The sequence below is a fragment of the Artemia sp. Qi Xiang Cuo genome, chromosome 1, assembly GCF_049724085.1.
Source record: "Artemia sp. Qi Xiang Cuo chromosome 1, ASM4972408v1, whole genome shotgun sequence".
Classification (NCBI taxonomy): domain Eukaryota; kingdom Metazoa; phylum Arthropoda; class Branchiopoda; order Anostraca; family Artemiidae; genus Artemia; species Artemia sp. Qi Xiang Cuo.
Window position 1 is genome coordinate 50235205 of NC_142794.1, and position 17720 is coordinate 50252924.

General features: G+C 35.3%; 1 protein-coding gene across 1 annotated transcript in view; it reads left to right on the plus strand.

Annotated features, from left to right (window-relative positions):
* LOC148956437 (uncharacterized) overlaps nt 1-17720 on the plus strand; it is a 570204-nt gene that overhangs the window by 350127 nt on the left and 202357 nt on the right. The window contains 2 exon segments of the mRNA XM_089090886.1: nt 708-860; nt 4740-4925. Coding sequence (XP_088947012.1) covers nt 708-860; nt 4740-4925 — 339 coding nt within the window.

The window sequence follows — 17720 nt, forward strand, 5'->3', positions numbered from 1 at the left end:
TCAATTTGCTTGTACTTACTGCCAACTGCGTCCTCTCCTTTAATTTGATAAAAAAATAAATTTCAAATATCAAAAAATTACTATAGCCGTTAGACTATTTACTTGAAATTTCTGCGGCCGAGGCAAGTGTCCCCTTTGTCCCTCCCCCATCTTCCGAAAACTGTCATCGGTAACCCGACCCTCTTTACACTGAAGTTATATTATTTTTGTAGGATTCACACCCTAAACTAACGAACTTATCTTAATTAATCTAGATGTGTATTTTCCAGGAAGTATATTGAATATAACCTGTTATGTCGTGATTGCCTTGTTTTACCATTTTTAATTGAAACGTGTTTGCAAATGAATTGAAGATCACCGTAATCGAAATGTAATTGCTTGAAAATAGGATAGGCCCTCGATCTTGCATCCATAGGGGATGGATTCAAGCTAGTCCCGCTCCCTTCCCTTCTTCTCAAACTCGAATATGAAACAAAAAGAAATTCTTCTTATCTTTGACATTTTGTGCACTATATATCTTGTCATGTAGCTAGAAATTAATATTAATGCGATTTAAGGCTAAAGAATTTAATTAATGATTGCTACGTGAAAAACACTGTTTTATGTCTGCCTAATTTGAGTAACAAATATGTGACGTAAAGCTGTTATATTAGCTTTCTAATGTTAAAAACAAGTAGATATTGATTCTCATCTAAAAATACTTCTAGGAAAAAGTCAAAATGAGAAAAGATATTGACCTGTATCGAGGTATCCTAGTGGAGGTTGAGTCGTGGCTTTCCATAACATATGGTGCAATAAGAGGCGGAAACACTGTACCTGATTCTCTGCCAGAATTACGAGAAGAGCTAAGGAATTCCAATGTGAGTTTTCCTAATTAATTTCTTTAGCCGTCAGGTGTATCTGCCCTGCTATTAAACTGTCTGCTTTTGAAATTTGGAGCTGTATAGAGAAATAGAACTGCTTTTTAATGTGCGAATTTACGTTTATGTATATGGATGATTAAAAGTCAAAGAAAAGGTGGGGCCAACTTTTTCAAGGGTGTGGACGGGAAAAAAGGAAACAGAAGCTTGGGAATGTCTTGATTGTACAAATAAAATCGTCATAAGCAAGCAGTGTGTCAAAAATGAAAAAGTTGTTTAAATTGCTGTTGAACTAATTACTTAATTTGAAAGCTTACGTATAAATCATCGAAATCTTTTTTATCTTGACTGTATGGTCATCGCAGCTATTTGTTTTCTGTGCATGTGTTAACGATATTTTTTTTCTGGTGATTCTTTCACTAGTACTACTCCTACTACTGACAGATAATCGCAGCAGGAAGCCGGCTGAGGCCAATGCCGTGGTACTCTTCCTCTACTTCTACTTTATTTAAATTTTCGTCCTTTGATCCCTCCCTTGAAGTTCCGGCTTCCTGTAAATCTTTTTGTGTAGCCAGTTATAAACCCATTCGAGGGTTTCCTGCTTTTTGTTTGGAACCAGCTGCCATCCAATTACGATTTTTGGCAACCTATTATTCTTCATCTTAAAAAAGGGGCCAAACCATATTATCCTTCTTTCAACAGCTTTTGATCTTTATAACCATGCTTCCAACAATCTTTCAGTTACTTTTAGCCCTTGAAATTGGCATTACACTAAGTTTTTTAGACAGCTAACTGCTTGATGTAGTCATTCAAACGAATGCGTAAAGCTAACCTTAGAAAATTCCTTCATTGAATATCCAGTTTCTCCTCCTCAGCCTTGTTAAGAGCTCAAATCGCCGAACCAAATTTCACCATTGCCGTGGCTTCTTATATCCTAGTTTCAGCTGTTATATACATCTACCTATTCTTCCAAACTTTTTTCAACTGGTTAAAACAGCCTATGCCTTGGCTACTCCATTTTTTTAGCAAAAATTAATGAAAACAGCTTTTCTGCTGGAAGTAAAGAGCGAAGTTGAAATTTAAAACCAACAAAATTATGTGTCGCATTTTATGCAACACATATATGCAATAATGGTTCAAATAAACTGACTCGGGATATATCCTTTTATTTGTCGAATTCTGTAAATATAGCTACCACTACTACTACTACTAACAACTCACCGCAGCACCAAGCCGATTGAGGTGAACAGAGCTACTCACGCTCCCCCTACATCCCAATCTTTTCAAAGCCTCCCTGTTTACACCCTCACAGGGTGTAACAGGGTGCTATATTAACAGGGTGTAACATTTCCTTTAAATCTTTCTTAATGACATCCTCCCACCACAACCGCGAACGACCTGATTCCTGTTTAGCCCTAGACGGCTGGCCGAAAAGGACAATCTTCGGCAATATGTCATCCGTCATCCACAGAACGTGCCCTAGCCACCTCAAACTTTCTCTCATTATAGCCCTAGAAAGCGGGATTTAACCACAGTTTTCGTGGAGCCTACTGTTTGAAATACAGTCAGTCAGCTGGCTACCCAAAATAATCCTTAGACAATTTGTCTGGAAAACTTCTAGCAAATCTTTAACTGCTTTTCGGAGCGTCCCTATAGCGCTTTACTAAATACTGGGCTTGCTTTAGTTTTTTAGAACTGTGGGGTCCTCAAGGACTCTTCTGCTCATAATCCAGTTTTATTGTATCAATTTTGTATTTTCTGTTTATTTGAAACGAAAAAGACTAAAAAAAACGAATAAATCAAAATCTCACTTGCAATTTTGCTACGGCACTAAAGCGTGAGCGGTGAAGCTGCTCTTGAGCAGTAGCTGTTTCAAAGGAGGCGGGTTGGTGTGTGGATATAAAGTCTCTTTAGAATAGTGAGTGGTTACAGATTATGTTGGAGCCAGCGCTCGAAGATAGTTTCTAGCGCAAAAGGACTATCGGGTTGAAAAGCAACAAATGGAGAGAGCTATGCATTTGGAACGAAAATGGCAGAATTTTGTCAGGATATAAGATTGTTGGTGCAAAAATATCGGTAATTGGCACTTCAACTAATTTGGCGAATTATCTCATTGAATGGTTTGCGTCACCCTTATGACAACACTGCAGCTCCCCAAGGGGCCGTGACTCAAAGTTTGAGAACCAGTGCTCTAGACAGTGATCTCTACTTTTCCACAGCAATAACAGTACTGATATCTACCCTTGTGTTCTGTTACATCCCATCAGCTATTATTTTGTTTACAATAATATAATTAATAAGGTTATCCGTCTTACCATGATACAACTACTATGTTATCTCAGGCCATGATATGACCAGTTAATATATTTTTCATAACTAGACTATTTTATGTACAAATTACAGCAGTCTATTGCCATTTCTATTTTCCTTCCCTGCATCAAATATGCCTAACCGATTTATTCTTTCTTGTACAACCCTGGGCATTAAAGTCCCCTAATAAAATGCTTTATTCATACCTGTCGATCTTGTCTATTTGTTCCAGCAAACGCAGGTGAAATGCGTCTGAGTCACTAATATCTCTCTTAGTTGGCTCTACTGGTGTAAATGCCACTATGACTGGTGCCTAATTTATTTCATTGTTAGTTGCATGCATTTTAAAAATAAAAGGAAGATAAAGCTATCAATAGAGAGGAGAAGGGATCCACTACCAAATTTTTTCTGGTAGTGGAACAACAGAAAAGTTGAGGGTGTGGAAATTGTAAAAAAAATCTCCACCAGAAAAAAATAGTAGTAATCGAACAATTCAAATTAACCTTGAGATGAATAGATTTCCAGAGAGAAATATAAAATATTTCGGCCAATTTTAAAGGTCGACTAGTTCTTAAAGGAACATGAAAATCACATAATTGAAAACGCAAGAAGAAACTGATATTAGGAGACAAAAGATTAGAACACGATTGAGTTGTTTGTATTAGATAGTTATTTTCAAACACTGTTACCCGTCTTTTGATACCAGACTTTTTGTTGTTCGTCACTCCTCCTATGACTTAAATATTTAGGCTTAGAATTTGTGGATTTTTTTTGCATTCAGAGTTGGAATCACGTTATTGTATTTAACTTAACTAATTATATACTTAAAAATCAATAGAGACTTATAATTGATAGTTAAAAATCAATAGAGAAGAATCAGCTGTTTTCTCCTTAAATAAAGGGATTTATTTAATTTTTTTCCTATACAGGCACAATTCATTTTGAATGATGATACACTAGATATAGAGTGAGAGCACAGTTTTATAAACCTATAAGGAAATTTTTTACCTGACAGCACACTCTTAGAATAATGATTATTCTTATCGGAACTTTTCAATCGTCAGAAGGGGCGCCTGTCAAATAAAAAGGGGGGGAAGCTAGAAGGTTGGATCCATAGACTCATGCATATGGAAGAATCATATCATGGCTTATGTAATTTCAGAGACACAAAACCGAAATATAAGCATCCCATTCTGATTCTCAGTTCTAAATTTTACAGGGCGGAATACTCCATTCATGCAACTTCGCTAGAACTGAGCAATATACAACAGAAATAGAAAACACAAATGATGCAAAAAATTTGGATTTAAACCAATAGGCCATTAAGGAACTAAGATTTTAGGTTTTTCTTGACTTTAACCCTTCTGGCCTTACCAGTTTTACTAAATGCGTTTAGGAGAGACTCAAGTGATTTAAGAGATGTACTACTAATAGTGTGAAGTTTAAATGTGTCTTAACCCTAACTTAAATACCGTTAAAACACGTTTTACCATAAATTGACTGCTAGGAATCTTGCTTAGACAGGGTTTAACTTACGTTAATGTTGTGTTTCATTCTTTTCAATTTTAGGCAATGAAATTTGAGCTAAAACAACGTGGAATTCAACTAAAGACTATTTTAGAACAAGTTGAAGAACTTAGAAAGCGAGAAGAAATCAAAAATTTAGCTGACATGTTACATGAACGGCTCATCGACCTACATCGTACCCTTTTAGGTGCATGTCAGCAGTTTGATAGCCAATGCAAAAGCCTAAAGGTATGACCCCACAGGTTCATCGGTGAAGGGGTGCTCAAATTATTCTAGTCAAAACGCATAGATTTTTGTGCTGAGCTTATAAATAAGCGAGGGCAGCTTTTTTTCTGTGTTTTCAATTTTGTGACTGTGCCTTGTCTTTTGTCGCTCATAAGTCTTAGTTATTGCGTTATATACTTTAATCCCCTTCCCTTCTATTTCGATGAGTTGTATCTGTGCCATTCAGCCAATTCATATTGCTGTTATTTTTGTCAGAACTTCGGATTTATTTCTTGTTTCAAGATAATGTCATGTCTACATAAATACTGTCAACGCGGCATTATCGACAATTCCCTAATTATCAACTGCCCATTTTGAATAGCAACTAAGCATTCTCAATAATATACGATAGTTAATGACCATAATAATTAAACTATTAATATACAATTAATTAACAGTAATATTGATGTTTAAGGTTAAATATTTGTGTTAAGCCAGTAGATGATAGAAAAATATATTATACATTTTTGGAATAGTGTTCACAATAAATATAAAAATACATATCTTCGCTCGAATTACCCAATATCTGTTGCAAAAAAGCTCTAATGGTTTGTTATTTCCGCATCAGACGTGAAACCCCCTCTAAACACAAGTAAATTAAGCCCTGAATATTAAAAAAAGAACTCGTATTCTTCGCAATATTTGATTGTAGTAGGATATTGATGTCACTAATATATGAGCTTTGCACTGTTTACGTAAAACTCTTATTATATATTGGCTTGTTCCAAATAAGGAAAATGGTTATTTTCGCAAAAAGAATCAAAATGTACGCAGATGCAGTTAAACAAAAAAAAATTATTCATTATTTATTTTAAGTTGCTTTCGACCTCAAAGGCTAGGCTAAGCTTTGTGAGCAGACAGTGGGCATTACATTCACTTTTGCTGCCTTTATTTGAGCTTATTATTGGTTAAGAATATGTATAATTGTTATTTTGTGCTATTGTTATATGTATGACAAAGTTGAAAATACAGATTCGGCTGCTTTTTCTTTTTTGCTTTCCTGTCTTTTCTGGTTAAGGTATTTGCTGTCTCATTAAATTTATGTATACACCAGGTGTGGCTAAACCGTATGTGACTCCTCTAGATTTCTAAACTCCTTTTAGTTTTATCAAAGCTAGTATACATCAGGAGTATAATTTAAAGGATTTTTTAAGTTATAGCAAGTACTATAGCTCTCGAAAGATTGAGTTTATGACTGAAAAAAAGGTTCAAAGACAAAGCAAGTTTATCCACTTCTGGTAGCATACTTGAAGCGTCTGTATTTACCCAATTAAAAAGGTAAATATCCTTCTTATATATTGTAAAGCGAATCTTGGACGAAGAATTGCTTTTAAACACAATGCATTCATGCTCATTTCCCTCAAAACAATGTGTGTGTAAGGCGTGTGCTCAAGAAGAGAATCTTTCGACTCAAATCATAAGAAAAATAATTTCTTTTATTTTACTTATTAATTTTACTTTTTGCAGTTTTTTTTTCACTAATAATAATGTAAGTAATCTAATTACAAGTTTTAATTACTGTAGTTCAGAACTGAAATTTATAACTAAGCTAAATAAACCCCTTCATAAATGACTTGTATTAACGCACCAAAAAACAACTAATTGGTATAGTATGTTTCAACTCAAGTGAAGTCATTTTGAAAGCCATGAAAAGATTCAATTCTTTAACAAAGCTGTTCATGTCAATATTCACTGGTCTGTGTGCGGCAGAAGAAAAGATGTTTTGAAAGTTGTATATGATTGAGACAGCTAACTAAATAGTTCATTTGTAGGCTGCAGCTTTGGCTATCTGGCTTAAATGAAAAGAGAAGCTTGTCAATTGACTTTTGCTCGATCTCTTTAACCTGCCTTTGCATGGAACACGTTTAAGTTAGAATTACATTAAAAAAAGGTTTTATCAACTGAAAGTAAGGAGCAACCTTAAAGCTTAAAACAAACAGAAACTATCAAGTGTATGAAGGGGATTTCCCCCTCCTCAACAACTCCCTCTTTACGCTAAACTTTTGTTTACTTTTTTAAAAAGCTTCTTATTGTTCTAATTAACGATCCTTGTGTTCCAGGAGTCGTTCTTAAAGAATTGAGACACAATTCAAACTTTAGCGTAAAGAGCGAGATGTTGAGGAGGGGGCACTCTCCTTCATACATGTAATAATTTCTGTCCTTTTTAAGTTTTAATGTTTCTCCTTACTTTCAGTTGAGAAAACTTGTTTTTTTTTATTTACTCTCTGATCGTTTTTAAGTGATGCCAGGACTCTGGCCCCACCTCCACAGAGAAATCCCACTCCCCACAGAAATATCCTCTAGAAAATTCAGTCCCGGTGAAAATTTACCCCGGACAATTACCCTTAACAACTCCTCGTAAAAAACTGAGTCGGAAAAGAGAAAGCAAGACATTTAAAAAGAATTTTGTATAGGAATTCTGGCAAATTCTCCCAGTGTATAATTCCCCATGACAAGTTCACCCCCTGGAAAATTCCCTCCCCATAGAAAATTCCCTCGTAGAAAAAAAACAAAAAAATACCCCCCACTCACTCAAAAATGTCTGCATACTTCACAATAACAAATACTATGTGTAAAAAATTGGCAACTTTTATTGCTTAAAGACCTTTCCCCTGGAGCTGTGGGGGTGTCATGTTATATCCAAATGCATAGTTATTGGACCTTTCAGCTATGATGAGCAAAATGGCTATCTCAAAATTTTTATCGGACGACTTCGGGAAAAAAAAGGGCGGGGGGCTAGGTTGCCCTCCAATCTTTTTGGTCTTTTAAAAAGGGCACTGGAACTTTTCATTTCCGTTCGATTGAGCCCTGTCCCGATATTTTAGGACTGCTCGATACGATCGCCCCTGAGAAAAAAAAAACACACATCTTTATTGTGGCAAAAAATACAAAATTCCACATTTTTGCAGATAGGAGCTTGAAACCACAGCTACAGTAGGGTCTTCTGACACGCTGAATGTGATGGTTTGATTTTCATTAAGATTTTAATACTTTTCAGGCGTATTTCCCCCTTTTTTCGAAAATCAGGCAAATTTTCTCAGGCTAGTAGCCTTTAATCTGTAATACTAAATTTAATAAAACTTACATATTTAAAATCAGTATAATAAGCCGATTCTTGTAATCAAAATTCTGTTTTTTAGAGTTTTGGTTACTATAAAGCCATGTCGCTCCTTACTTACAGTTCTTTACCACTAACTGTTTGATTCCTCTGCAAAGACAAGCATAACGTCGCTTAATTGCCACTATGAAAGATAATATTATCAAATATAGCTTTATAGGGTAGTCTTGAACAAAAAATACCATTCAAAGCTCTTCATTCCAAAAGGCAACAAGATTTTTTTATATTGACAGGATTTCTCTTTTCAAATCAAATGATCACCTGTAAGTTTTTCAACGTCATTTTCTTAAACAATGATAAAATTATAATAACTCTTCCCAAATTGTATGCTCCTGGAGTAGAATGGCTCCACTTTAAATATCTTCAAATATAAACTCGGCTTACCGTAATATGTATTATACTACAATAGAAACAAAATAGAACAGCCAGACTTGTTGCAGTCATTTCCTGGGCCCCCTCTCCACAGAAAGGGAAAGTGGATAACTAATAAACTAGATACAATTTTAAACCTTAACTAGCGAATGGAAAGAAAGACAAGGTAAAAATATCGAGTTTCATTGAATTAAAACCTGACATCTTTTCATAAAAGCTTGTTTATTGATAGAAGTTTTTACCTTCTTTTTGAAATGTTCTAATTTTTTACACGGACTTTGGTTAGAAATTTCTGCTTTTCCTTTTTTTCTCTTTTGTTAGTTTAAGCATCTTAACTTTGTCTTTTTTACTATCAGCTGATAAAGTGACCCATAGTTAATCCTGAAACATTGATTTTTCAATTTTATTTTAACCATAAAAACCGAATGATACCTTTTTTTTAATTTTTGCTTTTATTTTTATTATGGCTCCACACTTTTGCAAATTTAATTCTCACTAATCATTGTCAATTGGCACTAAATGCTAAAGCTAATGTTAGGCTGAACCTTCATACAACCATTTGCGACAATTCGCTTGTAAAGCCCATGCACATTAAAAAATAAAAGGGAAAAAATGGAGGAGAGGTAACGCTTTTTCTCGAATGATTTTTTTCTCGAATGAGAGGTGGAACCTTATGCATACGGCTTTTCACATACTGGATTTAAGGGTGAACATATTATTTTGATTTAATACTAAAACTAAGGTATACATACTGTTCTGAAATTATTTCAATTCTGCTCTCGTCTTCGCAAATTTGACACAAGGGCATATTCTTTGATATTAAAGTCAGTTTTAAATACGAGTCATATCCATCAAGTATTATTTTCGATTGTTTTACATATCACCAGATAAAGTCGTTGCGGTGAGCACAAGAGCCAGGAAGATTTGACTGGTATTAAAAATGTTGATCCATTGAACAACATGGAAAATTTGAAATCTTGCTTCCATACTTTACTCTATAGTTTTTTAAAACGAATGTTGGTCTACTGCATAAAAATATCAAACTCAAGTATAGCGAAGGAAACGGCCGTGAAAACCAAGTTTCTCTTGGAAAATGGCAACTTTCTATAACACAAAAAATGATACGTGTTAATAGAGTGAGTTTATCGTAGGTAGCGCAATAGCGCTGCCTAAGTAAAGATTGAAATGGGCTCTTTGTATTTTTTTTTTCTTCTTCTTTTTCGTTTCTTTTCCCCATGACACTTCATATTGAAGGAGTTGTCATAGAAACTTCGGAAGGAGCTCATTCGATTATAAATTGAAAGTTCTAGTGCTCTTTTAAGTGCCAAATGTGATTGGAGAGCAACCAGCCACCCTCCATGGCGCTTTTTCTCCGAAGACATCCGATCAAAATTTTGAAATAGCCATTTTGTTCAAGTTGAAATACTCAATAACTATGCCTGTGGGGATGGTACCCCCCAGCCCTTGGGGAAAGGGCTGTAAGTTGTGCAATTCGTCTTTTGTTTGCATATGGTATTTGTTATGAAGAAAGTGGGGCATGTTTGGCCTTAGGTGTCCAAAAAGGCTAAGTGATTTCAGGCGAAGCTTTCATGGAATGTCGAGGGAATTTTGAACCAAATCAAAACATACTATGTGCATGCAGGTTGTCAAAAGAGCGTATGTCAGGAGTGGCATAATGTATTAAGTTGGAACTTTCAGGAATTAATGACAGGGATAAACAATTGACCAAAGGGCAATATGTGCACGCTACTACGACCATTACCACTACTACTACTGCTGCTACTACTACTATAAGTACTATTTCTTCTGCGACTACTACTAAGGCTAAGGGTATTGAGGTGAAAACTTGAAGGAATATAATGGGGGAAGTTGGAGTAAATTAAAAACACACTATGCACATACAAGTTATCAAAAGGCCGCATCAGCAGTATCTTAGGAACGGCTTAGAGTATTAAGTTGAAATTCCTGGATATGATGAGGGGGATGTTCAACTAACCAATAGACAATATGTGCATGCTATTACTGCAACTGCTGCTACTTCTACTAGTAATACTACTACTGTTATAACTACCACCGCCGCTCCTACTACCACTACTACTACGACTGTTGCTATGACTTAGGGTGTCACTGTAAAATTTTTCAGTAAGTATTGAGTGGGAAGTTGAACTAAAAAAAAACACTCTGTGCATGTTGTTTGTCAAAAGCGTGTATTAGCAATATTATAAAAACGGTTTATAGTTTTTAGTTGAAACTTAAAGGGTATGTTATGGGGGATGTTGAACTAACCAAAAGGCAATATTTGTATGTTACTACGACTGCTTTTACTGCTGCTACAACCGCTACTACAACTACTGCTACTAATACCACTACTACTTATACTCTTGCTATTACTATCACTACTACTAAAGCTAAAGGTTATCAGGTGGAAATGTCAGTCAATGTTGAGGGGATGTTGAACCAAATCAAGGCCTTTTGTCAAAAGGATGTATCACTAACGTCTCAGGAAGTGCTTAGGATATTAAGTTGAGCTTTCCCAGGCATGTTGAAAAAAAGGGCGTTATGGGAATGCAGGTCATCAGAGAGGTGTATCAGCAATTTCCCAGCAGCGCCTTAGTTCAAGTTCAAGTTAGGGCATTAAGCTTAAATTTACAGGGTTACTTGTATCACTACCACTTTGTTATTACCTCTACTACTAGTACTGCTACTATCGAACCAAATCAAAATAGTTTAAGTGCACCCAGGGTGTCAAAATGGCATAGAGGGGATATCTTAGGACTGGAGAAGGGTATAAAGTAGAAACTTCCAGAGAATGTGTATATTGCTTTAAAACTAAATCAAAATTTATAATGTGAACGTTGGCTTTCAGTAGGACTTATCAGCAATATCTCAAAAATGAATGAGGCTATTAAGTTGAAAATTTCAGGGCTACTACTATCACTACTTCTGCTACTACTATTGAACTAAATCAAAAGGGCTTCTGAGCATCCAGGATGGTCAAAATGGAATAGATACAATGCCTTAGGAACAGAGTAAGGTATTAAGTTTTATTTTTGACGGAAAATTAAGGAGATATAAAACCGAATCTGAGGTATTATGTGTATCCAGATTGTCGAAAGGGGGTATTTGCAATATCCCGTTAACGGCTAGGTTTGTTAAGTTGGAACTTTTGGAACATTTATTAAAAATGTTGAACTTAATCAAAAGACACTATGTCCATCAAAGTTTATCATAATGGCGTATTTTCAATATCTTTGGAACGGATACAGGTGTCAAGTTGAAGCTTTCAAGTCATGTTGAGGAGTATATTTAATTAAATATGGATGTTGAAAGGACGCATCTGCAACATATCTGGAAAGGCTAAGATCACTAAGAGGAAACTTTTAGAAGATGTTGAGGTTTTGGTCAAACAAAATTAACCCGCATTATGTGCTTACAGGTTGTCAAAATGCGTATCAGCAGTATCTCAGGAACAGCTGAAGGTATTAAATAGTGCATTGTAGGGCTACCACTACTACTACTACTATTACAACTACTACTTATGCTACTACTAATAATAATAACAATGCTATTGTTACTATTTACGATTGAGACTGCTTCTGTTTGTGACCACTTGCAACTGTGACTCCGACTTTTTACGACTGCGACTCCAACTTTTACAACCGACTTTTAACGACTGTGACTACTTGGAACTGTGGTTGCGACTACATGCAGAGATGACCGGAACAATTACTTACGTCTGCAGCTACTTACGACTGCGACTGTGACTACTTGCGACTGTGACTGCGAATACTTGAAACAGTGACTGTGACTACTTGCAATTTCGACTACATGAGACTGCTACTGCGGCTGCATGCGACTGTGACTACTATTAACTATAGCTGTTGCTTTTTATGGCTGCTACTACTGCTACTGTTACTACTACTACTACTAATGCGGTTACTAATACTACTAGCACTTTTATTATTACTACTACTACTACTATTAATACTACTACTAAATAAATGTACATCCTTATGCTTATGTACTTCCAGGTTGTCAATCTGGCACAGATGCAATATCCCAGGAATGGAATAGGGTATCAAGTTGAAACTTAAAGGACAAGTTGTGGGGGATATAAAACTGAAACAAAATAAACCATGTGCATCCTGATTGTCAAAACTGTGCTGTTGCAATATCCCATGCAAAACTCAAAACTCAGGGTATTACATTGGACATTCAGGGTATGCTTTTGAGGGTGATAAACTAAATCAAAAGGCACTATGTGCCGCCAGTTTTGTCTAAAGGGCATATTTACGGTGAAGGTTATAAATTTGAAATTGACAGGGCATGTTGAGTGAGAAATTGAACCAGATCGAAATGCGCTATGTGCATCCAAGATTGTCAGAAGGGTGTATCTATGACATCTCAAGAAAGGTTAAGGGAATTAAAATGACTTATAAACTTTATTAATATTTGTGTATAGTCAAGGTTTTAATATGATCGGAGTTAGAATTCCTTCAGCCCTATAAAATCCCAAAGATTATGCAGATTTTCAACCCATAAGTTTGAATGTTTTGCCCCGTACCAATCAATCCAAAGTATTATAGTAAGATTATTATCAAAAATTGTTGTAAAATCTTGTCCAACGTATAAATAGCAAACCAAAACCTGGATTCTCATAGAGAAAAACAATCCAAAAGACCAATGAAAAATAATACGTTGTTCAGAATAAACTCTGCTTCTTCTATGTAATTAAATAAATAACAAGTTTTTTTTTCAACTGAAAGTAAGAAGCTACATTAAAAATCAAAACGAACAGAAATTACTACGTATATGAAGGGAGCTGCCCCCTCTTCGACGCCTCACTCTTTACGCTAAAGTTTTTTAGTACTTTTAAATAAGCTTATTATTTTTCTAGTTAAATGACCTTTGTGACTCAGGAGTCTTTCTTAAAGAATTAGGACAAAATCAAGATTTCAGCGCAAAGAGCAAGGTGTTGAGGAGGTAGTAGCCCCCTTTATAAACGTAGTAATTTCTGTTCGTTTTAAATTTTAATGTTGCTCCTTATTTTCAGTTGAAAAAAACTTGTTTTGCTATTTAATTTTTGATCGTTCTTTTTAAATAATGCCAGAAATTCCGGCTGCGCCTCCGTGAAGAAATACCACTCCCACGGATTTATCCTCTAGACAATTTAATTCCAGTGAAAATTTACCCTGCAAGACTACCCTTAACATATCAGCGCGTAAAATTAAGACGGAAAAGAGAAACCAATAATACATCCAAAGGCATAGATATTGGGCCTTTCAACTATGATGAGCAAAATGGCTGTCTCAAAATTCTGATCGGACAAATTTGGGAAAAAGAGGCGGGGAGGGGGCCTTTACCCTCGAATCTTTTTGGTCACGTAAAAGGGGCACTAGAACTTTTAATTTCTCTTCGAATGAGCCCTCTCCTATTATTCTAGGACCACTGGGTCAATACAATCACTTCTGGGAAAAGCAAAAAAAATAACAAATAAACACGCATCCGTGATCTTCTGGCAAGAAATTAGAAAATTTCACATTTTTGCAGACAGGAGGTTTAAGCTCTACAATGAGGTCGCTGAATCTGATGGCGTGATTTTCATTAAGATTCTTTTACTTTTAAGGGGTGTTCCCCCTTTTTCAAAAATAAGGCAAATCTTCTCAGCCTCGTAGTCTTTGATGACTAACACTAAACTTAAGGAAGCTTATATATTTGGAATAAGCATAATACTCCTATTCTTTTGATATATCTATTGGTATTAAAATTCCATTTTTTAGAGTTTCGGTTACTATTGAGCCGTGTCGCTCCTTACTTACAGTTCGTTACCACGAAATGTTTGATTAATTTTTAGATCTTTTTCCACAAAAGAAGTTTTTCAAAAAAAATTAAAGAGCTACATTAAACCAAAGATGAGCAGAAATAAATTCAAATAATACTTCAAGCGTAAAACTACCATAAATCCCCATGTATAAATAAATGAAACCCAAAACGAACAGAAATGACAAAAATAACCAAGTCAAACTCAAACCGGGCAGAAACTATCACAAAGGGTAGGGCTAACGCCCCTTGTGCTTTTTATAGACCAGAACGTAATTTGCACTTTACTCCGTGCGCCTCACCGCCATTTGCACCTCCGTTCAAACCTTTAACCGGGCATTTATAATTCATCTCTTGAGTACCACCCCTCCTCTCTGTCTTTGTAAGGAAAACTAAAAAAGCGTGTAAAAAATACTGTCTAAAGAAAAAAAATCGGTTAAAGTTGATTGAGGCATAATAACTGTACTGATTACAATTGCGGTGTTGGACATCTTTAATAAACTGCATGCATGCTTAGGGACTATTTGTACATCCCGCCAGTATGGTTTCCTAGACTGGGACGGTATATAAATGCACTTTCAATATTTCTCAGATTTTTTTTTCTGAACAACATTTTGACTCTCTGCGCGCCAAAATTGCTATTTTCCGTAGTTTTGTCGATAAAACGTTTTAGCATTCTCATAATTTTTTAATTTCATTGCATAAATTTTTTCATGATCGCGTCTCTTTTTGAGACGTTTACTTCCTTGTGCTAAAAGGATGCAAATTTCATTTTCTAATTGCTTTCGATGAGTTGAAACTAATGAATTTTGCGTATTCACAAAATGTTTGATCCAGGGCCATTTTAAAAGTGAGGGAAGCTTCAACACCCCTCCCCCGCCCCTGACCTATAAAATTAAATCAATTTTATCAATCATAAAACAATGCTTCGGTACTCACTAAATAGTGATCGTCTTAAAAAAAAAAAAATCCCTAAATATTTACACGGGAGTGTTTAAAATATCAAAAGTAGAATTGTGAGAGATATCCGCAGGTGAATATTATTTAAAGGGGACCGCCACCCTTCCTCATCTTTGCGGGTATGTTTATGAATGTAGTCTTTTATTTTACACCTAAAATAGCTCTAGAATAGGAAGGGAACTGTCACTACTCAGCACCCTATTGCTTGCTTAGTCGAGAAACATTCCTCAGAATAGGCGAGATTATTGGGTTTCATCAGAACACCCCTCCTCCCATTTTTTCGATATTTATCTGAATGCTGAAATAAACTGAGAAAATTTGAACCTAAAATACATTTTTTGATTTTTGGACACCCACCTCGCCCACACTCACAGAAAAATCCACTAACACTCATGTCCAAAAGCTGGCACAGAACTATACATGGCCATAAATAGTTTTCTGAAGCCTCAAATGAATAAGCTCAGTCAAACGAAGCCGTTTGTTTTGTATACACTGCAAGTACTTCTGGAACAAATGTGCCACTGTAGTGGTATTATAGCGTCAAAAACTGGGAACCTGAGTGTACAGCTTTCAATAATTCTAAACCAATTGGCTGTCTCATAAACTTTTTTCGGTGACATTTTGACCCTCTCTGGGTCAAAATTGATGTTTTGCGCCACAAAATGGCAGAAAACGCCACTTTGCTGAGGCGCAATCTCTTTTGCTTTTTAAAAGGAGCGCTAGAAATTTCAGATTGAATCAGCCCTCTCCTGGTATGCTAGGACCACTGGTTTGGTACAATCGACACTGAGGAAAAAAAAACACGAAAAAACACACACACACTCACAAAAGCGAGTAAATAAACATGCGTCCGTGAATATTGTTCTAAAAAAAGATGAAAGTTTTGTATTTCTGTACATAGGAACTTGAAAACCCTCAACAAGTTCTTTGATATGGTGGATTTAATAATATTTCTTTTTTTTATAAAAGTCACTCTACTTTTTGGGGGTATTTCCTCTTTTTTTCTACAATTAGACAGTTTGTCTCAGACTCGTAAATTTAATGGGCAATTTTAAATTTAATGAACGTTACATATTTGTGATTACCATAAAAATGTAAGTCTTTTAATGTTATTATTGGTATCAAAATTTAATTTTTTACAGTTTCAGTTACAGTTTGCAAGAGTCACTCTTTACTTACAGTCTGTTACCACGAATTGTTTAATTTCAGCCATTTGAAGTATGTTTGAGCTAATCTTTAAATTACAAAAATAATCAAATGATAAATATTTTTATCCCGTTGGAACAATCTTAGGTCTATTCATACCTGAAAACTGTGACTTCCCTTTTGGTTGTTCCAAAATAATGAATTCTTTAGGTCACTACCACATTCAGTGTTGCTATGGTGAACCGTTGAATTAAATAAGCAAAACCAATTAGCTAAGTGTAACAGCGCTTTTTGTCTGTAAAAGTTCAAGCATTAACAGTATGGCGATTCCTAAAGACAGCTACACCTTCAAAGGAAAGTTTAACCTTCTTAAGTTGGTTGGTGCCGTATGTTTAGCTTATTTTTAGCGAATTTTTCACCCACGTTTCCTTTTTTTAATTTGACACCCGTTGCTGCCAACAACTGCATATGGTGATCCTTTCCAGTATGAATTTAATTTGCAGTTTTTCATAATTTTTTTTAGGTATATATAGCTACGTGAGTTTCCACTTAACCAATTCAAGAAATCAAATTCCGTTTTCACTGTCCTTTGTATTTTATTTTGTAATTTCTGGTGATTCTTGGGGTTAATAAGGCACTATTGCTTTAAATCATATAGGAGGCAGCGTTAAGTACAAGCAATTAAGTGCCAAATTATAGTGTGCGTGTAATCTTCGTTAGGCATTTGAAGCTAGAAGTCCAAGGAAAAAAACAAGGGTCTCTAATTTGATATTCTTGATGTCTCTAATTTGACATTCTTGATCCGAATCCAAATACGTTTTGTGAGCAATGTCACTGTTAGGTAAAATGTGCCAAAAATATCTCAAGTCGAAAGAATCTTGCACAATATAAAATATTTCATTGAGAATGGCAATTTTTTGTATTTATATCAAAGAGTTAGTGGCAATTAAATGTAAGTAAAGAATGACTTGGCCCTATACTAATAACAATTAAAAATAATAACTTATAACAATTAATGCATCAAAAGAATTGGCTTTTTATGCTGATTTCCAATATATAAAATTCTTTAACTTTAATGTTACCCATCAAAAGCTACGACCCTGGGAAAATTTGCCTGATTTTCGAAGAAGGGGGTAAACACCCCCGAAAAGTCAAGCAATATGAACAAAAATCACACCATCAGATTCAGCTAGAGAATACTAGTAGAGAGGGAGGTGCTACTCCGAACCCTCACCCCTGCTGCCACCTACAACTTTTTTTTACATAATTTATGTCTGTTTGTCAACATTCAAATTTCAACATTCAAATTTCGCAGAAAAGTGCCCTTACCGACACCATTTCTT